The 24,780-nt window shown below is 43.0% G+C and overlaps 1 protein-coding gene across 2 annotated transcripts; it reads left to right on the top strand.

The window, feature by feature from the left end:
- The first annotated feature begins 465 nt into the window (after window positions 1–465).
- Window positions 466–18,026, top strand: pthlha (parathyroid hormone-like hormone a). 2 transcript variants are annotated; one of them, XM_080886813.1, is made up of 4 exons: window positions 466–597; window positions 12,578–12,689; window positions 16,655–17,191; window positions 17,425–18,026. In XM_080886813.1, exons 2-3 carry the CDS (start codon window positions 12,583–12,585, stop codon window positions 17,166–17,168), a joined length of 621 nt encoding a protein of 206 aa, XP_080742939.1. In that variant the 5' UTR covers window positions 466–597; window positions 12,578–12,582; the 3' UTR covers window positions 17,169–17,191; window positions 17,425–18,026. The 2 variants fall into 2 exon arrangements, with proteins under 2 accessions (XP_080742939.1, XP_080742938.1); XM_080886812.1 differs by lacking the exon at window positions 466–597 and adding an exon at window positions 12,248–12,484.
- Window positions 18,027–24,780: the final 6,754 nt, after the last annotated feature.

Raw genomic sequence — 24,780 nt, 5'->3', positions numbered from 1 at the left:
CTTTTAAATTATCATATTAATCTGCCTAAGTAAAGGTTAAGAAGGTGAAAGAATAATATTTTATTTTATTGGCACGCCTCAGTGACGTGCAGAAAAGTAAAAAACACTGAAATTTTTAACAAAGCAAGAGTAAAACAACCACAACTGGTAGAAGAAACCAGATTTACTGGCCGGGAACCAAACACAACAAGGAGCACTTACATGTGTCATTAGATCTGACTCTGAATTGAAGTGAAGTTGTGGTGTCTTGTGTTTCCTCTTTTAAAATGAAGGGATGTGGGAGGAGTGCAGAGCAGATCGAGTGAGTAAGTTCATCCATCTAATTATATATGCAGCCTTATGGCTTCTGCTGCTACCATGAGGCGGTGATGATGGCAGTGACCGGCATATGATGTCAACAGGAGGGCTTAACCTTATTTATAAGGCTTTGCAAACCTTCAGGAGCAGAAACACTCCGGCAGAAGCCGACAAACCTTCCTCTCTCTTCAGAGGAACACCTCTAATGACAAGAGGAGTGAGGAAATTTAGATTTTCTTTACAACTCCTCATTGGATTCGTAATCAGAAGAATCAGAAGAAGACAGGAACTCTAAAACTGGTGAGTACAAAATGCAAAACAATTAATTGTTGTCATATGTGCACAGGAGGACGGAGACGACTTTGAACAGAGTAAAGAAACCAAGATGTTGGGTTTGTGCTTCTGTCTGCAGAGTAGTCCTTCATAGAAAGAAAATTCTGTCTTATCCACCACATTTCTGAACAGCAAATTGAGAACAGGGTTAGAGTTGAAGTTACGTTAATGTCCAAATCTTTGTATAGAACTATAGAATAGCTTTTAATAGAAAATAATATAATGCAAAAATGTATTTATGACTCTTATTTAGAAATGTATTATAAGCTAACATCTTCATATTTATTCACAGATCCATCCATTTTTAAACATATGACTAAAACTAAATGTAATCCTGCTCCTACCTGTAAATCTAGATCAGGTGGATGTTACATTTATTTGAAAGAGATGGCTCTGATGGCAAATTATCCTGGTCCAAAGAGAACAAAGCGTAATAAAAAACAATTAAAATCTGACCCAGAACCAATAACACTGATTATTGCCCCTGAGCCTGTCTGATAGGGTCAAGATTGGGTCTTTAAGAACTGAGAGAACCTGTTTGGACAAAGTTTTGAGTGTGTTGGCATGCTGAGGTGCCGTTTAAAGGACAAAAGACTGTACCGTACTTGGACAGAAATTTGAAACACTTAAATATTAGCATGGTTATTGTGTTTATTGGTGACTTTATTATCCATGTAGCTTTTTTTAATTTATTTTTCTAAGTACAAAACTGTGACACTGAGCATAGTAGGGACAATGAAGCATGTGTGCTTCATAACAGCTACCAGTCTGAATAGACTAGACAGCTAGTAACTATCAACTATATATGAAGTATAAATGTGGTCTGTGTGAGGAAGAGGTAGTGGTCATTTTGTGTATGAACATCTGTCAGAAATCATAGCTCATAATAAAGCAATATCTGATTTTACAAAACATGGCAGAAAGATAATGCAGGGTTTTGTGTTCATTGAGAAGAAATGCTGTCACCATCAGTTTAAACTATAAAATAGCTGTTAAATACAACGAGGATTTAAAATGATCCACCACTAAAGGAAAGACTGAAGGGAGTGGATTTTTTTTCTACTGTGCTCCGTCACAGTCCCACAGAGACTCGTGTCCTTTCTCATCCTGTGAATCAGAAAAAAAGAAAAAATTTTTAGCTTTTCTTCGAAGAATGACTCCTATCCGATTCTCATGTTATGCTTTTCCTGTCAGATTATTTATGTTTTACTGCACTGTATGTGAATTCCAGGGAAAACCTGGTTTGCAACTAAAGGTGACTGGCACATGAGTCAAAGATATATTATTCCACTTCTGAGAAACTTGGAGTTTATTTTCTTACTTATTAACATTTTCAGACTTCCCACCAACCAGTAACCATAGCACACAGGAGAAACTTTTATATTACGACTGCATATTTCTGTTTCTATAAGATCTCTTTTACCAATGATGAAAAGTTTGAATTGCCTATGTGCATGTTTTGTGTTTTGGTGTTTTTCAGCGTGGTATTTCAAATGAAAAGTGAAGAGTCTTCTTTTAAATTATTTGGTTTGACATTATTTTCATACTTAGGTCAAGGACAGAAGAAAAGTAAAAAAAATAACCTCATCATTTAATTTCTGAAGCGGAGTTTTGAAATCTGAGCGTTGTGCCATCCACCTTGATTACAAAAGTGTGGATGTGATGAGATGGGTTGGTCTGTTTGTAAAACAGACCATTCATTGGCTAACAATTTGTCATTAGCCAATGAGCATCCTCCATTTTGAAAATCGGTATGACCAAGATCTATAAAATAGATTTTATATTTTGTTCAGTATGATCCAAACTGAGCGACAGTCCTTAAGTTTAGTAAGGTTCTAAGTCAGAGCTCTTTTCCTTATATACTGTACTTTGACAGGACCAGAAGTCTTTTTGCAGTGTTATGAGCAACATTAACGTGGAGACTGACTCAAAAGTTTAAAAAAAAAAAAAAAACTGGTTATATTTTACTACTGTTAAAATAGTTGGTACCGCAAAGGCCATAAAGAGAAAAACTAGTGTGCCTCTCCAAAGTCAGCCTGAGCTATGTCTTTATCCACGCCTCACCAGGTGTGGTTAACAAGCTTTATAGTTTAAGACAGATAGACAATAATATAAGAGAGAAAACCCCAACAATCATCTGCCCCAACCAATTGGGGAGCATACTAGCAACCAACTACAAATGGAGCCACTACTACAAAACTACTACAAAAGCCATTTCTACACAATAATCTCAACAAGAGTGGCTCAGCACCACAAAGTGTTATTTCCATTACCTGGCCAACAGCACTCACAAGTGATCCAACAAAAGTAGCTAGATTATCCACAGCACTAAAGGTAATAGCACAAAGCAATCACCTCATTATTTAGCATCCATCAACACTGGTGTACTAGATCTATAGACATGGCTACAACTACATACTATATGCTAATTCAACATAAGGCCCACCTGCTTCAGCCATAGGACCATAAATAATGCGTGGTCTCAACCTGATCTCTATTTCCTGCAGAGTTCAGTGCCACTGGTTTACTTTGAGCAACTCCCAAATACACCATCAACAAAAAACTTTACCTACCTACTCCTCAGTGGAGTACCAGGCTCAAGGAAACTTTAAACGAAAACTTGAGAGCAGGCAGCAGACCAGAGATGTAGTCTACCAAACTCTGAAGCATACCCCAGGAAAACCCCCAAACATGATAAACTTAAACAATAAAGGAAAACAACAAACAAGTGCTTTGATGCCTGAAACATATCGACTAATGAGAGTTTGCTCAATCACAGTGAACACTGTAACCATCACTCACCCACTAAAAAAAACAATTTTTTTAATCTTTTCAAAAATATCCAAAATAGAGTCCAAAATATCCTGGATGAGCCCCCATCTTATGTTATGATATAAACATGCCGCAATATAAACATAAGTACTGACATCAAAGTTTCAAAAAGCATAGGTTTTATTTTACATTTGCTAAAATAGTTTGTATTGCAAAGAGCATGAAGACAAAAACTGGTGTGTCTCTCCAAAGTCTGTATCAGACATGCCTTTATCAACACCTCAATGGTCAATTCAGCCCAGGCAACACCTGCAGACTCTTGCACAGCCACTGCAAAAAGAATAGGGGTTTCAGAGGGGTGTAACAGCAACCACAGCGTTCACCATCTGGTAGAATAGAAAGCAGGTTAAAGGCATTTCTGCACAGGCTTTACGTTTCTGACCTAGAAGCTGTGTCCATTCTTTATGCTCTTTGTGGTTTTTAGTGAGGTTATTATGTCATGTCTCTGTGGTGCTCATGATCGATCACCACACTGCATCACTAATGAGTTTGTTTTAATGAATTCTTGAGGTTTTTTTGGGTTGTTGTTTTTTTGTTTTCTCACCAAAATTTTACAGTTAGCCTGTTTTCTGTTTTGTGGGGGACGCTCATTCGCTGCTGGATCCTAATGTCTGAGAATTGCCGATAGTGATTCATCCTTCCTGTAATCCAAACTAAATACAAGCAGGTGGTCCTGTTATCATAGACATATTCACAGACAGCACAGTTTGGTACTAAAGACTGCTTTAGAGAGTCAAATACCTTCAGTGTCTCCCTTTAAATGCTAATCTAATCACAAGCCTAAACCCATAAAGACTGTTTAGCAAGTCAAAACTGCTCAAAACCACTTTCTGTCCTCTCCATATTCTAATCCAGTTTGCTGGCAGTGCAGCACTAACCATAATCAGATCTAATTGAGTTTAGGGACTTGATTGCCTTGGTGGGATCCAAGAGTGACACACCAGCAGATTATGCACACCCATGTGGGGACATCTGCAAAATTCACCCTAAGAGCCTGAGAGGCAGACAGCAGGCGCCTTCCCCTGGTCTCTCCATGATGCTGGTGTTCGGAGCTCTATGCTGCTGTAACATTCATCCTGCTGAGAGTTAATGCCAGAGAACTGCAGGAATGACTTCTGCTGAGCGTTGCTCTTCCTCTTCAGTTACTTGTGCTGACGTATGATATCGTTTTTTTAAGTTGCTGGCTCCTGGTGGGAGTTTAGATGACACATCAGTGAAAACAGGCAGTTGGCTTCGATTAATAAAGCCAACTGAGGAACACAGCTCTCTTTGCCTACAACATTACCACTGCAGACTTCGTTCAAGCCTTTCTATCATTCACAGAACCACACAGACTACACCCATGCCATGTATTTTTATAAAACAGCACAACTCTGTAAAAACTATAAGAACTTATCAGTCCCGACACATATGAAACTATCCTGCATAAACTTTACATTAGTGCAGAGAAGTCATTATAAAAATATACACTATGCAAGAATGTAAACAAAACTTCACTTAATGTCTTTAGAATATTTCAGGATCCCGCTGTTACATAACGACAAAGAAAGTGGCAGTCTAGGGGATTATTAAAACCAACTGTGGAGGCTACTCGTTCCCAGTTAAAGAGCTAACGAACAGCAGCAACCCCACAGACATCCAGCGGGCAGGAAAAATAACTGAAAAAGAAGCAATTGCATTTTTTCACAAGGTTTATTCAAAAAAATTTAAAACGTAGATGATATAGAATAAATATTCTACCATCATTTCAATCTGATTAAAATCACTCTGTAGGGGTACTTTATGTAAAAAAAAAAAAAAAAAACATGAGGAAAATTTCAACCTTCAACACAAGGGGGCAGATTTACCCAGTGTGGTTACACAACCCAACTACCTGTATATTCTTCTTTGTACGTTAAAAATTATTTTATTGCTCCTAATTTTCTAGATTGTTTTTCTACAAGCGCATATCATCCAAATATAATAGCAACATAGTAACGCTAATGATAACATTAGCTTGAGACAATCTGTTGAATGGAAATAGTCAAACATATCTATGTAGTTTAAAGTAGTAAAAGAATGTGTTGCTAATTTGAGTCTGTTGCACTTGTTCTTGTGATTTAAGTGTTGCTATCAGTTTGTGGAGAGTGGCTAGCTCTAACAGTGCTAGTCGCAGCAGCCTTCTTTCTTTTTTACGTCACCAGGTTATTTATTAGCTTACTGCGAAACAGTCTTCATACCAAGTCATTACTGTGCATGTGTTGTTTGTAATAATAAAATAGTAAATGTAAAAAATATCATAGATAATGAATAGTAAAATAGTAAAATTTTATGGAGCTTTTCTTCTTATGTCTGACATCACTGGCGGGCGGTGTTGACAGGTGTCTCTGGGTTGCAGTCCTGGTTACTGGTGGGTGGTGTAACATTACAGCTGGTGTTGTGCATTAATAACATATGAATAAGTTTGATTGAGTTATTTTTGTGCCGCTGTGTAATGTCGTGCAGCTGACTGGAACGAGTGTGTGTTTGTAATCATTCCACCTTGAAGTGAGGCATGAACACTCCTGTGAACAAGAGTTGGCCTCACACTCTGAACAGACGTGATGGCACTTGCGCGATGGTAGCTGGAAGACTCGCCCTAAATCACAAAGGAGTTTTCGCTGTGAGGAATGGAGGCCGCGGGGAAGGGTGATGGATGAAGATGAGTGAGCGATGATGAAGAGACCAGGAGTAGTCGCTACCTCTCCCTCGCTCAGGGGTGGCCTTCCCCTCGCTCTCATTTTGACCTCTGGCTTACCTCCTCCTCCTCGCGGCCCTGTCCTTGCTCAGTGGTGACATGTTTGACCTGAGGAATTCAGGAATGTACAGTTTGTATTTGGATGGACAGAAACTCTCAGCCTCCCACCCTCTTGTTTTACTCTCATTCACTTTATACAACCCACGCCCACCACAGGAACACATGCTCCACCACCGTGGTCCAACCACAAACAGTAATTCCTTGACTATGAGAGCTGCTGCAGACAGATTCCCAGAGTTTTCTACTCCCCACCCCAGCCTCATGACCAGCTGACACGATTGGAAATTCACTGCGTGCTTATCAGAGTTTGGGTGGAAGGAAGTTGTTTTAAAGAGTCAGGAGAGCCACTGGGCTGCACCAAGGCCTGGTGTGAGATAAAGAAGGATTACTTTGAGCTGTGAACCATACAAAGCTACTCTAGCAGAGTCCAAATGTTTCCTCAGTGTTGTGGCAGGTTTTCTGTTGAGCATCTCCTTAGACACCCCTCACCTGACCGTGTTGTGACGACTTATAGGAGATGCAGGGGCTCTCAGGAGGGAGTCAGGGCCGTGGATGGGGGTGCACGCCAACAGTACATGGCTTTGTGTGTAGAATTGTTTTCAAAAGCAGAGAGGCAGGGGAGGCGGGGCGCCGTCGCACAGATTAAAAGCGGACATTTGTTTTGTGTATGTGGTGCTCTGCCAAAACCCAGCAATTTTCTGTGAATGTAAAACAGCTTTCCTGGCTCAGACCCCACAGGCTGCTTGCTGCCAGGAAAATACTTTTTCTTTCTTGTACCTGTTTACATGCAGGTAAAGTGGCTTTCACAGGCCAAAAGCACATGAGAGCTTTCTTTCCAGCCTCTGGAGGAGGAGTAGGGACATGGACATGTTCCCGCCACAGACCTATGGCATTCCTCTGTTTGTCCTCTGGTGTAAAGAGGATCTGCTGGACTTCGTGTTCCTGAATCAGCTCCAACCAGAGGAGCTCATAAACTGGAAGGAACTCGACTAATTTGCAGACAAACTGTGGGGAAAACGACTCCCCTGATTCCCTCTGGCATTAATCATTCACCATCAAATGTTGACTTGTTTTATACTGCGAGCAGTGACTGGGGAGGGAACAATGGATTCTGTTTATGATCACTAATGAATGAAAAGCGCAGCAGAAAGCTCTGTTGCATCACCGCGTCCAGGGCTCATGTTGGCAGCCTGCAGGTTTAACAAATAATGTGTTCATTGTGTGCTTCTCATGTTCATACAGTGACCTTTACAGTGAAGCTGCTATTTCTGGGTAAAAATCAAGGACGCATCAATAGACCACAGTCGCCAAGCCAAAATGTTTGAGATAATTGGGTAAATTGAAAACACAGCCTGACTCAACTGCACCAGTTGCCTTAGACTCAGAGTCCGTGCTGCAGGGAAGCCCTGATAAATATCTATATGTGCATGAAGGAGGAGCGCAGCTCTTCTGAAACTCCAGGAGGCTGTCAGTAATGTTAGCTAAACATTTTCAGAGCGCACAGTGGGCTAATCTTCACCTTTCATGCTGCTCTTTACGCTTAGAGGAGCTGATGAAGGCTCGGGTTAGCTGGTACACTGATTAAAGCTGTCCCAACATAAACCCAGGTCCAGCTCTTTAAATACAGACAGCCAGCCAAGACAGAGTCTGCATGTAACTCAAGGAGGGTCCAGCTAGGATGTTTTAGCTTTATTTATTCATATCTGTTTGGCTGGACAAGAGAAGAAACATCTAAGAGAGAAGGAGGAAGAAGGAGTGCAGGACAAACATCAGGAGTTACAGAAACCAGCATCCATTTACTTTTCTGGCACATGCTCAGTGAGGTGTTTGTTGTGCAGAGAGCCTGAACACTGTCAAGTATTAGGCCATCTGTAAACAGGTCAGCATGGACGCTTCTGTCTCCAAAAAACAATCTAGTGGAGGCTAAAATGCTAACATTGAGATGTGAAAATGAAGCTTAGAAACCCTTGTGTTTTATCACAGTGGCTTCATGCAGTTTGGATGTCGACTTTAGAGAACTCACTATTATACCTCTCACACATGGATTGATCAGCTGATGGTCCAAATGCATCTCTGAGATCTTATCTGGATGTTTTCCTCTTTCTTATTGACAAGACTTTCAGATATCTTTCATCTGCTGTAGAAAGTCTTTTAGGCCTCACATTCTTTTTTTTGTCCTTCACTTGTCCAGTTTCCTCCCTTTTTTAACTGACACTTCACACTGTGCTGAGATATGCTAGGTTTTTAGCTAACAGCTCTTTGGGAATCACCTTGTTTATGCAAAAATACAATTTTATGTCAAACTGTGTTATCGTTGGCATTTTTCACAGATTCGGCTACAGAAATGGGAAGAAACACTGTGTTTTTCTGATGCTAGTAACAACGAGCCTCAAGATACAATTTTAAATCTGTTCTTTGCTTAGTTGTCTGTGCTATGTAGACACAACACTGGTTTATCCCTTTAGTTAGGAGTCTTTTTATGCTTGAATTAGCCATAGGTCAGAGTTAATGGGCTTAACAACAACAACAACAAAAAATAATTCCTCTGAAAATGGTCAGTACAAGGACTGGACTTGAAATGAGTCGAAAAGCAGCCAGAGTCCAAAGAAGAACTGTGAAAGCCTGGGGAAGTAATGCTAAAGAAAAAAAAATGAAATACACAAAGTCTGGCTCAAAGAAATAAAAAGAAATGAGGGGTGGCTTAAGACTTTTGCACAGTAGTGTAGATCATGTGGTTTTGATGCTGTTGGTGGATTCATGCTACAATGAAGGATAATTTATAAACTGTAATTATATCTAAGTGGAACTCCTGTTTGGGAATCGGTGCTAACATTCCTGAAGAGAAAGCCAAGAAATGTTTGTGTGCACTCAGACGTCAGTTGGCTGAAACGTCAGTAACATCAATCTCCTGTCTATTGTTTCTAATCATGCTTCGAACCTAGCGTTTCCATGGCGCTGGGTTAGAAAAACTTGTACAATTGCACATAAATCTCAGCTTCAAACATGCGAAAAGTTGATGCCACATGCTCGAGTAAACATTTTTTCCCACCAGTGATTTCCCCGCCACAGAGATAAGACCCGCTGAGTGTGCACTGGGCTGCGTTTTTCTGTGAGATCTGGTCTTAATTGTGGGAAGCGACAGCTGGAACACATTGCTGATATTTCAACGAGTGTCAGTCAGAGCAGGGTAGGGCGATGGCGCTGCTGCCCGCCGTGATTGTCTGACTTACTCTTGTTTGCTCTCACATATGTGGGGGTTAACTTAGGAAACTTGGGGGCTCCACTTGAAGCCAGAAGGTTGATGTATAGATTTGTATTCTGATCATCTAATGTTTACATACTGAGTAAAACAGGTCTGTTAGTTTTCTCAGCGATCAGAACATTGATGTGTTTCACTGAAAAACTGCACTGTTAATGTATTTCATAGATTAAATGATTTTATTTTTTTAAAAAGCAGCAGTTAAAAGTATAAATTCAGCTTACATCAGGTGTGTTATGCACATTTCTCAGACAAAATTAAATAAAACATGTAAATCCGGTGCTTTTGCAAGACATCGTTACTCAAAGCTGTTTTAAACAAATATGCCGTTCAATCCACAAACTATAAAAAATTTCTTCTGCTTTCAGGATGACGTGCCGCGTGTTTTAGCTGTAACTCCTCTGCCAAACCTTCAATAGAATTCAAAATTCATTGCTTCATTTTGGCTCATCAGATTTGAAATTGCTAATATGTCACAAATATTAACAGTTTTAATGGCTTGTCTTAAAGGTTGTTGTTAGAGCTTGAGTGGCAGTGTAGCCAATTCTCAGACTAGCTTAATGAGGTCATAATGTCTAAAAATCACAAAAAAAAGAAAAACTCTAATTCAACTAACTTAAGTTGTTAATAATAATAATAATCTCATATGTGGGACATGTATTTTGAAACATCAGTTTAAACTTCACTCTTGTGTTGCTTTAGCTCTTTTGCATGTCCGAAAATCTTAGAAGGCCTCTCACCTGAGTGCTGGCCAGGTGTGGTGGGTGGAGCTTCACCTTGCATACCAGGCTGCATAGCTCAGGGGTTAGAGCACTGGTCTTGTAAACCAGGGGTCGTGAGTTCACTGTAGCCTAACATTATGGAAAGTGTACTCACTGTTTCCTGGGTAGAAATCCTCTGTGGCTCCTTTATTGTTAACCTTGGTGACGCTTCGAAATGGAGTCTAGAAACTGCTAGGTGGCTATGTCCATCTTTCACATACAGTCTATCCATGGATTTACTATGAGTATTTTTTTTAGCATCATGATGGAAACCAGCTGCTTCAGTAGGCTTTAAAATACAGAAGTGTATTGTTTCCAGAGTGTAAGTCTCATATTTGCATGTTAGGTTTCTCCCGACTTATAAATCTGATCTGTTGTAATTAAACTGAATCATTTCTGTCAGCAGCTCCGTCCCCACACGTTGATCTCTACACCTGATTACAGGAATCTGATCTAATCTGATCTAATCACGTTAAATATGACTCAGCTGGAAACATTCCTCATGTGTGAGGATCAAACAGCCTCAGACCACCAAGACTGTCATCGCTCTTATGTAAGCTCGGCGTATGGAGCTATTGCAGAGCTACACTAGATACAGATGAATCTGAACTTTTCCAGGATTTTTATCTTTATTTTACGTAACTTTAAGGTTGTTAAACTTCCCTTTTCTACTCTTAAGAACAAGTCAGCCCATGAAATATTAGAATTAAAAGTTAATGAACTTTACAGTGAAATGTTATCAAAATGTATATAATTTAATTACATCCCATTTGCAAATTAAGATAGATGAAAGTACAGTTTTGCATACTTGTTAACGGAGACTCTATAGCGTCTCACTCACAACAATATGAAACAATAATGGACCGCTCGACTTTCTTCATAGTTTCAAAATGTCCTGATCTGCAGTGTGTTGATACACGTGATTTGTTTTCTGTGCACGTCCTCGCTGCACTGACAGGTAAGGGCTGAACCTGCCAGACCTCATCACCCTCCTTCGATTTTGTCCTCAGAGGCATCGTACCTGAGACAAACCACCTAACTCCTCGAGTCTAAAGGCCAGTGATGGCTCACGGTCGCTGCTGACACCCGCTGTCAGAGTGGATCGCTCATAAACCATCACCAAGTTTAGGCGCAGCGACGCTGCCATCGCCTGATATCACAGACTTCACCTTTGGTTTTACTGAACTGAATATTGAGATTTAAAAACGAATTACAGTCGAGCTGTGATCAGCACTGAAGAAAAGAAATAAAAAAAATACATGTTCTGCTTTAAGTTTTTCTGACTGGCTGCCCCTCACATGTGGAGGGTTTGAAGAACATGTGGTGGGCTCATGTGCCTCTCATGGCCTAACAAAGATATTCCTGCTATGATGTCATACAGAAAACCGGGTGATATTAAGAGCTTTGTGAGGGGTTGACATGATTTTTTTTATTATTTAATTAAAAAAATTAATCATTTAGTGATTAAATGATGCAGAGTAGGGTGTGGGCTGATTTTCCACTAAAATCCAAAAGGTGTGATGCTATTTTCTCAGTGTGCAACACATTAGCTTACATTAGACACAGAATATATACACTAGTGTCTGAAGTTATAAAAAGTTGCTTTAAAAATGTGTTTAAATGTCATTCATGTTTTTTACATCACAACAATATCCTTGTTGTGATGATTTAGACCTTGATAACTGTGCAGTGACAGTGTGAAAGGCTGACATGCAGCTGCAGGAATGACTGACTTTAGTAAGTATGTGCTGCCGTCTGTGGCCTCAGACTCTGTGCTGTTGGCACTAACTGACCTCCGTAGATCCAGCTGTGGTTCTTGCTTTTGTTGCTGCTTGAGCGCCACCTTCCTGCCATGTTTCCTCCTCTGCTCCCCTCCCTGAAGGAGGCGTGAGGAGGTCCTCCTCTCTGTTAACAAGTCCTCCCCTTTCCCGTCTCTGACCTGCAGCAGCTCTCAGGCAGCATGCAACAAATGCTCCCATCAGAGCGACCTGCAGCACTGCAGTCGGGTTCACCTTTAACCGCTGTAGCTGCAGCTGGATGACCTCCCTGCTCACTCTATGAGGAGGCTTTAAACTGGGAACAAACCAAAGAGGAGCTGCTGGATGAGTTTTGGCTTGTTGGGATTGCTTTTCCCCCCTAAAGGTGTCATCACCTGGATTTTCTCCTGAGACAGTTTGAGAAAGGACTCGTTTTCTGTGTTTTCTGTTTCTGTGCTGCTGTGGGAATGTAAGTTTCCTGTGAACTTTTCTTCTCGTGTTTGGGTTAAACTACTGTTTGGTGAAATAAGAGAGATGACTTTCTTGTTTCTTCTCTGTGCAGAAATAATGTTCTTCTCCAGGACGGTCCTGCAGCAGTGGTGCTTTGCTGTCTTCTTGCTCTGCTCTCCGGTGCCGCACTTTGGACGGCCGATTGATGCCCTGAGCAGCAGAATGTAAGTCTGGATTTCATTTTTGAGTCTTTTCATGTGTGTCCAGCAGCTCGCCTCATCATGGTGGGTGAGCTGCAGGCTGGAAAATGTGCTCGTTTGTGTTTAGTTAGCCTTCGCCCACCTGTATGTTTACCCAGAGCAGAGACCATCTCGGTGCGATAAACCCCTCCGACCTCCCTCGCTGTTTGGGAGTGAGTTGGATGAATAATGCTGATGTTCGGCTCGGCTTGGGACCAAACCAAACCTGCTCAGCTGTTTGATGCCAAGCAGAATAAATGCTCCTTCACGCTGCTCGGTCAGAATTTTAAACACACTTCAGGAGCTTTTTTTCCACTTTGGAAAGATCATATCGCTGAGATGGTTTTTGGATGTAAGCGTTGGGAGGATGCTCTGAGCCGACGCTGAAGGAGGAGGAGGAGAGCGGAGTGATTCAGAGCTCCGGGTTTTCCTTAACGGACTCCAGACGTTTCCCTTGCCGTGTGTGATATGTACCTAATGGGATTTTTGGGGGGACGGGGTTCACGCTACCTGGGTGGAAAGAAAAACAAGAGCGCAGTGAAGGGATCAAAAATCAGCCAGCGGTGGGAGCTATTGACCTCTGACCCTGTTTTCCGTAGACTCAATTGTAGTTCAGTATGTTTTCTTTAATATTAAAAAAATAAGTGCAGACGGTTTTCTTTGCAAGCTCCTTTGACTACGATGACCTGGATGACTGAGAACCTTCACAGAAAAAAAAAAAATTTTTTCATGGTTTTTCATTTTTAATTTGTGCTTCTCAGGCTGTCAAACGTGAACTTTTGGTATTCATGAAGCAGTTTTATGAAAGATAGGTCTCATTTTTTCTGTTAAGGAGTTACACGTTAACAAATGAATGATTGCACATTAATTTGTTTAAAGGTATTTCAAATTTTTAAAACTTAATACTATTTTGTTTTTACATCACCGGGTCAACATAATGACCTCTCGACTGCACTGACTTTATGTCCAAAGCATTTGTTGATTTTAGCGATATTAACAAAGTCAAACCGGAGCTTTTCTTTCTTGTAATACTGTTTTGAATCAGGAGATGGCGCCGTGATTAAATTTAAACTTTAACTGTTAAATTGGTCACCGAGTAAAAGCAAAAACTATTGGTGAAGCCAGAGCGCGACTAAAAAGGGAGCACATGTCTCAGCTAGCGCTGCCCCCTAGTGGTGAAAGTTTTAGTTAAAATCTGCAGCGAGTGATTTAAAAAAGTCCCTTTAAATCTGGAGCCAATAACAATCATAATAATAAAAATAATGATAATAATAATAATAACAATGACTGTCAGGATTTTGTGGTATTCTTCATTTTTTTCTGGGTGTCTTGTGGTGTGGTTGTTTTGGGCTAATGCAGGAATAATTCTAGTGTTTTGTTTGCCGGACAAAAAAAAGTTGTAAATTTCTTTTAAAAGGGGCCGTAACATCAGAAACATTCATCAGAATCAGAGCCGCCCGGTACTGTCAGCCATCAGGGCCGTGAATCATCTCTAACCACTCGCCGCTGCCTTTAGGAAACACTCGTCTTTCACTCGTCTCCCACAGAGAGAAACAATTAAGAGCCGGCAGGCTGAGGACGGGGGGCGCTGGAACGCTGCCACTGCAGGATGTCCCGGCCTGTTTTCCCGCTCCTCCTCCTCTCTGTGGAGTGTTTGATGTGACTGTTATTAAAGGTAAAACAGAACCAGATCGGCTTTCAAAGGCGGCGATTTACAGGAAATATCTGTATGCATATAAACACAAGCTGCTGTTGAGGCCGCCTGTGTGTTCTGCTCTGGATATTTTTATTATTCAGCAGGAAAAGCTGAATGAGAAGCGGCAGCTCAGTCATCAGGCTTCACTTACTCAGTTTGCTGTATGAAGCAGGGGGTGGAGGAGGGCATCACGGGAACCTCCGGTATCTCCTGCTAAAGCTGTTTGTGTGCTCACACACCTGAAGTGTCTGGGCGGCGTTGGCGCTCAGCAGTGTGCAGCCTTCGACCTGTGTCCGCTGCTCTGTTAGTCTCAGAGACTCACAGTAAAGCAACATTGCGGCGAAGCCTGAATCCCTCACAGCTTTGTAGATCTTTGATTTGTAAAACTTAACAAGTTTCAGCATTTTTGAGATTATACCTCTGTGCTGTAACAGGGGATCCATCCTCGAACTGAGACCGCAGGTAACCTAACCTGCGTCACCGTGTAACTCTAACTCTACGTTGCTGTAACAGATTCTTTGCCAGAGTTTTTGAATCAGTGAGAGAATACAAGTCAGTGCATCAGTATGAAGAGTAATTATCATAGCCTCAGTATAAGGACTCACACGTGTCAGCATAGCCCTGCATGGAGCTCACGGGAGATGCTGCAGTGGATGTGAGGTCAAAAACCTGAGGGGCAAAACAAGAGAAAGCAAGAGTCATAGATAAAAGCGCTGCATGAATGTGTGTGTGTGTGTGTGTGTGTGTGTGTGTGTGTGTGTGTGTGTGTGTGTGTGTGTGTGTGTGTGTGTGTGTGTGTGTGTGTGTGTGTGTGTGTGTGTCTTCGAGTGGTATGATGATCAGCTGAGGAAACAGGTCCATCTACCCTTACGCACCATGGAAAGCATAAATCCTGACGATGGTGTCAACTTCTAAACCTAAATCAGCTGTTACCCCGTGTTGCGTCACAGCAGCCTGCCATCACTGTGATTCGTCTTGAAAAAAGTGGATGAACTTTAGGAGAGAAACTTAACTAATGTTGTGGAGGTGAAATTGTGTAGGCTCTGCTTGGATTCAGCATGTTGGTGGTTTGATTAAACCAGCATGAAACTGCTTGTTAAAAAAATAAGATGGATCAAATTTTAAGCTTAAGCTGCTTTAAGATGAAAGCTGAGTTAAACGGGTGAGTTTTAAATATGTGCTCCCTGGTACAGGTGTTATGAAGGAGGAAATTATCCACAGACACACCGTGTCAGGCTGTAAACTCACTGCTGGAGCCTCTGCTGGACGTCAGAGGAACTCCAGCTTCATTTTTTAGGCCTTCGTTCTTCAAACTGTGGAGTTTTAACTGTGGCGCTGCTGCAGTTGACACTAAACGATCGTAACTCTCATGGTGTTATTGCTGACTGAACTCCTCCGATGGGTTTTCAGCTAAAATCAGAGTCGATAGATTTATTATGACTCACTTTTTCAGTGTGGAGGAATGTGCAGCTTCATTTCAGAATCACAGCAGCTTTTTTTTCTTTTTCCTCCACCACATTTAATTGGCACGAAGTGTTTGTGGCAGCAGTTTTTGTAATCCCTCAAGGGTCTGAGTGCCACGAATGTGCCGGTTAACATTCACGCTGATGAAGAGTGAAAGCGTTGGCTGCGCTCATGTTCATCTAAAAGGAGAGAAAACCCTCCTGGACCTCCTCGCAGGGCGGGGATCTTCTGTATCACTTTTAGAAGGCTTGGAAAGCAACGGCACGGCTGTGGTTTGATGAATCAGGTCATTTCTCTGCATGGATGCAACAGCGCTGTCCAAAAACAACTGGAGAGGAAAGACAGCAGCGAAACCTGTGTTCAAGAAATGCCGTCGAATTTATAAAGGAGGAGAAGGATACAGTTTCTCCGGCTGCTCCATTTCAAACTGTTTGCCTGTGCTGCTCTCTGCTGGTCAGTCAGGTCAACACTAAAATGCCAAAAGTATGTGGACAACAGGGAGCAACCCAAAATAATGCACATGTGTTTAGCTTCGTCAATAAGCCTGTAAAAACAAATATTAGACCAAATTTTTCAACAATAAAAATATTATTTTATTTTGCACGGTTCAGTTTGAAGTGCTTCCTGTGGTGTAGATGGTAACACTTTTGATTCCAGCCAGAGTCACAGGGTGTTTTTATTTAAGGAGAAACCTGCAGACATGAGCTCTGAAACATTTAAAAGGGCGTTGTTGTTTTTGTTTGATTGAAAAGCTTCATGTAAACAAACCTTCTTTCTTTCTTCTGTTCAGGAAACGCTCGGTGAGTCACGCTCAGCTGATGCACGACAAAGGCCGGATGATGATGGAACATGAGCGTGTTTTACTCCTGAAGGCGCTTTTGGACGAAGTCCACACGGCAGAGATCCGTGACCTCCCCATGCGGACCACAGGGGGAGGCGGGAGCAGCAGCGACGCCGGAGTCGGGATGCCGGGGGGCGGCCTGGGAATCAACCTCAGCACCACCGGCAGCACCCTGCACTCCAAACCCCCCGGAGGCACCAAGAACCTCCCCATCAGCTTCCGGCTGGAGGAGGAGGAGGGCACCAACCTGCCACAGGAGACCAACAAGTCGCAGACATACAAAGACGGCGTGAATAAAGTGTCGGGCAAAAAGAAGAAGAAATCGAGGGCTGGGAAGAGGAGGGAAGGGGAAAAGAGGAAGAGGAGGGCACGCTCTTTGGGGTGGAGGCTGGAGGATGAACTGGGTAGCGGACTCCACCTGGAGTGGAGGTCTCTGCTCGGCCTCCAGAGGGCGCTGCATTAAAACGCCGTCAGTCTCTGACGAAGGTGAGTCCAAACAGCTGACCTGGTTTTCAGAACATGATCACATGATTAGAGAGTTTTCAGAACACGCGTGTGCCGCGTTACAGCCGCAGATACTGCAGAGTGCAGCAGTGCACTGACTCTGTGCTGTGTCAGTGTTGTGGAGCTGAGATGATGATGTCTGAAAAATAGGGCGGACAGTTAGAGCTCTGTAATTCACCCTGATTCACCTGTTTTTCTCCGTCTCTGTGTTGCAGAAACCTTCGGACGGTTGGAGTGGACTCCTAAATGCTCACATTACAGACTCTGTAACTGTGATTGTTTGGAAAGAAATTGGAAAATATTTATTATGTGTAAATATTCTAAATATAGCAGAGTAGATAGCAGAATATGATAAGAAAATAAACCTTATTGACGCTCCGCAGGGCGACAGATTTTACTCTTTGTGAATCCTTGCTTTTCCCTTTTTTAAATTCCAATTATGTTCAGTTTTTTGCATTAATTTATTTTGTCTGAATGGTGTATTTATTTGGTAAATGTATCAAGGTGCTGCTGACCTTCTATATTTTTGTACCGTAATGCACTTTAGATATATAAATATAAATATATATACCATTAATTTTGCTCATTGACTTGTGTTTGTGGGTGATTGAAATGAAGAAAAACGACGGTTGTCTCTCTGTGTTACCTTTCAGTCGGTCTGTCCAAGGGTCCAGTTTATTTTTGTTTCTCTGCTGCTGTTTGTTCGATTGTTTTCAGTTTGTTGTCTTCGAACCGCTCTGCTTCTCACGGCCAAACATCACATGTGTACATAAACCAAACACGGCTTCATATTGTTGTTTTTGGCACTTGCACTGAGATAAACAGCCTGTACTGAATGGATTAAACATTTGACAGTATCTTTCTCTCAGCCTCTCGTGTCTTTGTTTCATTATTGCTAACACTTATCATTTTTCTCGACACCCACACTGAACAGCTCTATCTAATAAATGGTTCATTGTGGGCGTGGAGGAAAAATCACCTGTGGTGGATTAAACTTTAAAACTCGTCCTTATGGCTCATGAACTGTTTTTTACCTGTAATATCTTGTCTATGCTGTAAATAGTATTGTTCAACTTGGAATACTTCATTTTAATTTTACATCTCAGTTTAGTTCAGTTTTTCTGTACCTAACAAGTGGTTGATGAGCATATATGACCAATAGTTCACATCGCTCCCCAATGTGCCTTACAAACCTTTTCTTAATGAGTAGCCATAGACAATGACAATATAGCTATGTAATACAGTTAGCATCATTCCCTGATCCCTGCTTGCCGAGGCAGACCCACTGAGGTTTTGGGATTAGGGTCTTATGTCAGACTACTGCTTGTGCCATGTGGACAGTTGTTAAACAGCTAACAGATCATCTGCAGAAGAATGGTTTATTTGAAGAGTTTCAGTCAGGTTTCAGAGCTCATTACAGCACAGAAACAGCTTTATTGACGGTTGCAAATGATCTTCTTATGGTCGCTGACAGTGGACTCATCTCTGTGCTTGTCCTGCTAAACCTCAGTGCCGCGTTCAGTACTGTTGACCATTGTCAGAGTTTTACCCCTGATACTGCTGAATAAACAGAAACTCTCTCAGGAACGAGGTCACACAGAGCTTAAGTTTTCACTCGCGAGAGGGAAGCAGTTGTCTCCAGCCCACTTCAACTTCCTTCCTTCTGCAGGTTTTTTTTTTATTGTTTACACACATGAATATTCATAAAGCATGTTGCTGTGTTAACTAAGAGAAATTACTATATATGGTTACAAATTGTGTTGTGCAAGAGTGGTTATGTGATGTGAGTGCAGCCCTTACATGTTGTCGGTATCTTGTCCTGCCAGGTGGCTTCCTTCATTGAGTAGAGTCTGTTCTTCTCAAGGCTGCTTGTTCCCTTTTTGGAGGTCGTGCACATACTCATAGCTTTTTAAATGGCACCCTACAACACATACATTAAACCTAACAACCATAATATCCTAATAGAGCGATTATAGCATGCTGTAGGTATTGCAGGTGCTACGCTGCAGTGGGTTGTATCATATCTTTCTAACAGACTCCAATTTGTTCATGTAAATAGAGAGTCCTCTTCACACACTAAGGTTAATTATGGAGTTCCACAGGGTTACATGTTAGGACCAATTTAAACATGAACGATTGGTGATATAGACTCAGTATATCATGTATACAGTTATCCACAGAATAGGCTCCACAGGTGAAAAACTGCATAATCTAGGATTCAGGGAATCTCACACATGGACACACTGCACACAGAAAACTACAGACAGCTGTTAGCGTGCTATCTGGCACTGCACTCCTGTCAGCACTTTCGGAGTGCCATTTATCACACATACTGGCCTGATCCCTTTATTCCCTAACATTTGCATCCTGGGTTACTTATCAACACTACAATTACAACCCTCCTCGCTAATGTTATCTCCACATCTTTTGAATGTTTTAGAGAGGGACTCCAGGTTGGAGTGAGCCAAAAAAATAAGTTATCATAGGGACCAGTAACTCACTATGACCCACTGATCAGGTAAGTATGGTCCTATTTGTATATTGCTGCATACTGTAGAAAAAAGGTAAAGCAGAACAAACGTCCCAGCCGTAAACCACCTACACATTTGTTCTGGGCGACCTCTCCCAGCAGGCTGACCCCCTACAGGTATAACATTTGAGTCATCTCTGAATCATACCTTTCTGTGACATCAGTGAATCTCCCACTTCAACAACATAGTTACAGTTTAAACTGTTTTAGATTTGTGAATAAATGTGCAAATAAATTTTAATCTTAATAATGGGTTCCGAAGCAGTACCTAATGTCTAGTGATTATCCACCCTAACAACAAATGTGGAGAAGACGGCTGAGTTGAGAGAGCACAGAAAAGTGACTCGAACATAAACATAAAGAAACACATACACTGTAAATAGACAGTGAAGCTGCTAACCGCTGTGTGGGGGGTCCTCCTTTACACATTTACAACAAAATTATTTGTTCATCATTTAATTATTTTTTTTTCTTTTTTTTGTGTCCCGTTTGAATCTTTAGCCATCAGAATTGTTGTCTTAAGGCCAAGAAAGATGCCAAGCGGATTTATTTTACCAAGTGGATCATCATGGCCTTGCCATATTGGTCCATTTGATTGACCTTTATTATAATTATGAATTTATTTTATTTTCAGTTGCTACAAACGTGACAGACATGACTGGGGGATAGTACAGGGAGAAAGAATGAAAGAAAGAGAGGGAGAGAAAGAAAACCAAAGGGGAGAAGAGACGGTGAGAAGGGGGGGAAGAAAGAAAAAAAAAACACCTGGGTCACCTGTATGGAGAAAAAAAACAGAAGAGAAAGCAAACAACAAAGAGCAATAAACTAGCTAGCAGTAGATATCAGTAGATACTAAATAATAAACGATATTGTGCAGCACGCAAGATAGACAGCGCACAATGTGCTTTGAGGCAGCAGCCAAGAAAGCTGTAGTCCGCGTCTGTGAATACCCGTGTGTACACCTGTGTGCATACCTGTGTGGATCAGCATGCTTGCATTCCAAAGGTTTCTCCATGTAACGATCTGCTAAGGAGTGTGGGGGGGCCACAGCCCCGTCCTCCAGGGTATGAAGCAGGTATGGAGGAGATCAAAACTCCAGACATCCAGAGGCCCCCAGAACACAAGAGACCATGGAAGACCAACAGAGGGGCAGCCGCGCCACTGTTCCAGTAAGAGCTGAGGAGAGTCCCAGATGAGGGCTCACTCAGCAGCCGCGGAGCAGAAGCCAGGGGGAGTTGCAGTGACGCGCCCGTGAGCTCCGCCGGCAGCCAGCTGTGCCTGAGTGACCGAGCCCCAGGCCGAGAGGCCGGGGGCACCCCACCTCCGAAGTGGCCCGAGCGAGCCCCAGGCTCCAGGCCCCGATAAGCGGCCGCCAAGGAGTGAGCCGGTGTGCACCCGGACGCCCACCCCCAGACACAAAGAACCACCAACGCACCGACACCTGAGGGAGTCCGCCACTGGCAGGGGAAGTGGTGGTGGGTGGAGATAGGCCTCCATACCTTGGAGGGCCTGACACGTCCCCAGAGAGGTGGCATCTGATACCCAACCTGACATATAGACACAGACATACAGGCACACACAGATACAAACATCCATTCCTACCCTCATGCTCTCATATGCACTTACTCCACACTCAACCAACGTGGAGACAGACATAAAGAGATGCTGTACACACGATCACACTCCCCAAGCGTACTCTACGAACCGGGTCTAGGTACCCTTGCCCCTGGAAGGGGGAACCGCACCCAGACCCAGGTGGTGTTACCCTTTTCCCTGCGGTGGGGAGAGGCAGACCGCCCCGACTCCGCAGCAGCAGGGAGGCCCCACACTCCAGACCGCAGTCGGACGGCCAACTCCTCCTAGCCCCCCCGCTCCAGCAGGCCGCAGAGAAGGGGGGTGAGAGAAGACTCCAAACCTCCCTCCACCCGCTCATTGTAGTGTTGATGCATGTGTGTTCTAAGGTGCAATTAAAACCCAGGAGGGCATGGAGCTACCTGCCAGAGAGCAGCAGGTAAGCGCATAGTCCCTCCTGCTAGCCCTCAATGTCTACGTGTATTCAAAATTGAGAGGTGGGCAACGACGCCAGGGGTGAGGTGTACACCCTGATGGTAATTTGGACTCCGTGTATCGTGCCCACCCCTAAGATCCTATATGTATGTGTAATGAGAGTGTGAGTAATGTGAATGTCTAAGTTGTGGGATAAAATTGAGGCAGAGGCAGCCAGAAGGGGACGGGGGGGGGGGGGGGGGGGGGGTAGCCTCCTCTGCACCCTGGTGACATACCCCTACTCCAAGGCCCTGCATGTGTGGGTGGTTGTGGTGGAGCGGGAAGAGGGAGGCAGCTGGAGATGGGGAGGGAAGGAAGGGAGGGGCAGGTTACCCCTCCCTGGGGCCAGCTCCCCCGCTGACCCCAGTAGGCACCCCCATACTCCGCGACCCGCCAGGGAAAGGGGGCCCAGGCCCATCCAGACCGGGGCCCAGCGCAGCAGCGCCCCCCGGCCCCACAGAGCCCGGGACAGTCCACCCAACCCCACCACAGAGAAAACTGCACCACCCCACCATCCACTCATCTTCCAGACTACATGAGACAATAGATGCCCAGGCTGAGATCTTTCTCCACCTCTCCTGTATCTCCCCCTCCTGCAGAGAGTTCCTGAGGAGAGGAAAGCTCCTGCAAGGTGTGACAATCTCCCCCACCAGTTGAAGAGCCCCCCAGGTGGCTCGACGCACTGGCGGCACCCTGCGCCAGGGATGGGCCCCCATGCACCCACCCGCCCACAACCCCGGCAACACACAAACCAGGACCCGAGGCCCCGAGGCCCGGCCAGGGCCCCAGCCCAGAGACGGAGCGCCCCCAGAACCTCACGCCCATCCCAGACCCACCCAGGGGCAGACAGGCTACCAGGTCAGTAACCCACGTCCGTCAGCACAGACCCTCCCCTAGCCCCGCTGCACGCAGCCACGAGGAAACAGTCACCCGAGAGCCAAAAGAGCCCCCACCCGGACATGACCGCTACCCCGGGTTGAGCCCCCCAAGGAAGATGCCTCCGGGGAACCCCCCGACGCCCTAAGCCTGTCCCTACCCCCACACCAATCACAACAGTGAGGGCGGGACCAAACTATGACCCCCCACCCCCACTAGGTGATGGAGCTGATCAAAGGAGCCCAGAGCAATTGATCTGATGTGGTGGCAGAGGCTGTGTCAAGACTAATGTAATCTAATAGATAATTTCTATATTGTTTAGAATTAAGATTATTTTTATTTTTCCAGTTCATGAGGACTGTTTCTTGGCTATGCATAGGGCAGTGAAAACCATATGGGCTATATTCTTTTCTGTAGTGACATTATCTAAGCTGCCCAACAAACACACTAAGGGGGAAGTTGGAATGTTACATTTCAGACACTTTGATAAGTCTTCACATATCTCGCACCAAAACTTCTGAACTGGTGGACAGAACCAGAGAGCGTGAATGTAATTGTCTGGTGTATTGCCTTGACAGTGTGAGCAGTTGTTGGAAGATGTAAAGCCCATCTTGAACATCCGATGACCTGTATAGTGCACTCTATGTAGTATTTTGTATTGTATTAATTGCAGACTGGGATTTTTAATCAATTTAAAGGTTTTTAAGCAAATCTGAGACCAGAAGTTTTGGTCTAAGCTGACTGATAAATCTGCTTCCCACTTTGCAATAGGAAGGGATATTGATTCATCTAATTTAGAAAGTGTTCTGTATATTTTAGATAATAATTTGGGGGATTTAAGAGTAAGGAAATGTGCCGCACTAGGTGGTGTTTGTAATTCAACTTGACTGAGGTTAAATTTCTTTTTTACTATGGATTTAATTTGTTGATATTCTAAAAATCTTTTCTTGTTGATCCCATATTGTGCAACTAGTCTGTCAAATGGAATAAATTCTGTTCCCTCTAATATATGTTCTAAGTATTTAATTCCTTTACAACTCCATTCTGGGAAATTAATCATATTACTGTTTTGTAATATGTCAGGGTTATTCCAGATAGGTGTACATTTGCATGGGATTAATGAAGACTCCGTTATTTTTAGAAACTCCCACCATGCTGTCAGAGAGAAGCTGATGTTGATACTTTTAAAGCATTCATGTCTTATGTTTGAGCTAATAAATGGTAGGTCTGAAATCTCTAGATCCTTGCATAGTGCCTGTTCAACATCTAGCCAGGGCTCATCTAAGAAGGTATGTTTTGACCATTCTGAGATGAACTCAAGCCTGTTGGCTAAGAAGTATTGGTGAAAATTAGGCAGATCTAATCCTCCTCTATCCTTGGTTCTTTGTAGCGTTTTTAAGCTGATACGCGGGGGTTTATCTTTCCAAAGGAATTTGGAAATATATGAATCCAGAGATCTGAACCAATCTTGTGATGGTTTGTTAGGGATCATCAAAAATAAGTAATTTATTTTTGGCAAGATCATCATTTTTATAGTGGCGACCCTTCCCATGAGTGATATGGGTACAGATTTCCATCTAGTCAGATCGCCTTCTACTTTCTTTAGAAGTGGGATGTGGTTTAATTTAGTTAAGTCTGAAAGCTTAGGAGAAACATTAATACCTAAATATTTAATATTTCCGGATTGCAGTGGGGCAGAGGAAGAATTATGGAAGGAGCAGTTAATGGGGAGAACTGTAGATTTTGGCCAGTTAATTGAATAATCTGAAACTCTTGAAAACCAGTTTATTAGAGTAATTACCTCAGAGAGGTTGGTTTGTGTGTTTTGCAGAAAAAGCAACACATCATCCGCATAGAGACTGATTTTATGTTCTATGTTCTTACATTTTATGCCCTTAATTGTTGTAGCCTGTCTAAATGCTGCTGCTAGAGGTTTGATAAAAATTGCAAAAAGTGAAGGGGAGAGTGGGCATCCCTGTCTGGTGCCCCTCAGGAGACAGAAGCTGGAGGATGTCTGGTCATTTGTTCTGATACGAGCTGTTGGGGAATTGTATAATATTCTTATCCAGTTTATGAAAGAGTTTCCAAAACCAAATTTGTGTAAAGTTGCGAATAAAAA

Source organism: Rhamphochromis sp. 'chilingali' (assembly GCF_963969265.1).
Source record: "Rhamphochromis sp. 'chilingali' genome assembly, chromosome: 7".
Lineage (NCBI taxonomy): Eukaryota > Metazoa > Chordata > Actinopteri > Cichliformes > Cichlidae > Rhamphochromis > Rhamphochromis sp. 'chilingali'.
Note: the sequence above shows the minus strand (reverse complement) of the source record. Positions and strands in the feature narration are given on the sequence as shown.

Coding starts and splice junctions, on each gene's coding strand:
- pthlha (XM_080886813.1), top strand. CDS start 12,583: ATGTTCTTCTCCAGGACGGTCCTGCAGCAGTGGTGCTTTGCTGTCTTC. Junction 12,690..16,654: donor GATGCCCTGAGCAGCAGAAT/GTAAGTCTGGAT, acceptor TCTTCTGTTCAG/GAAACGCTCGGTGAGTCACG.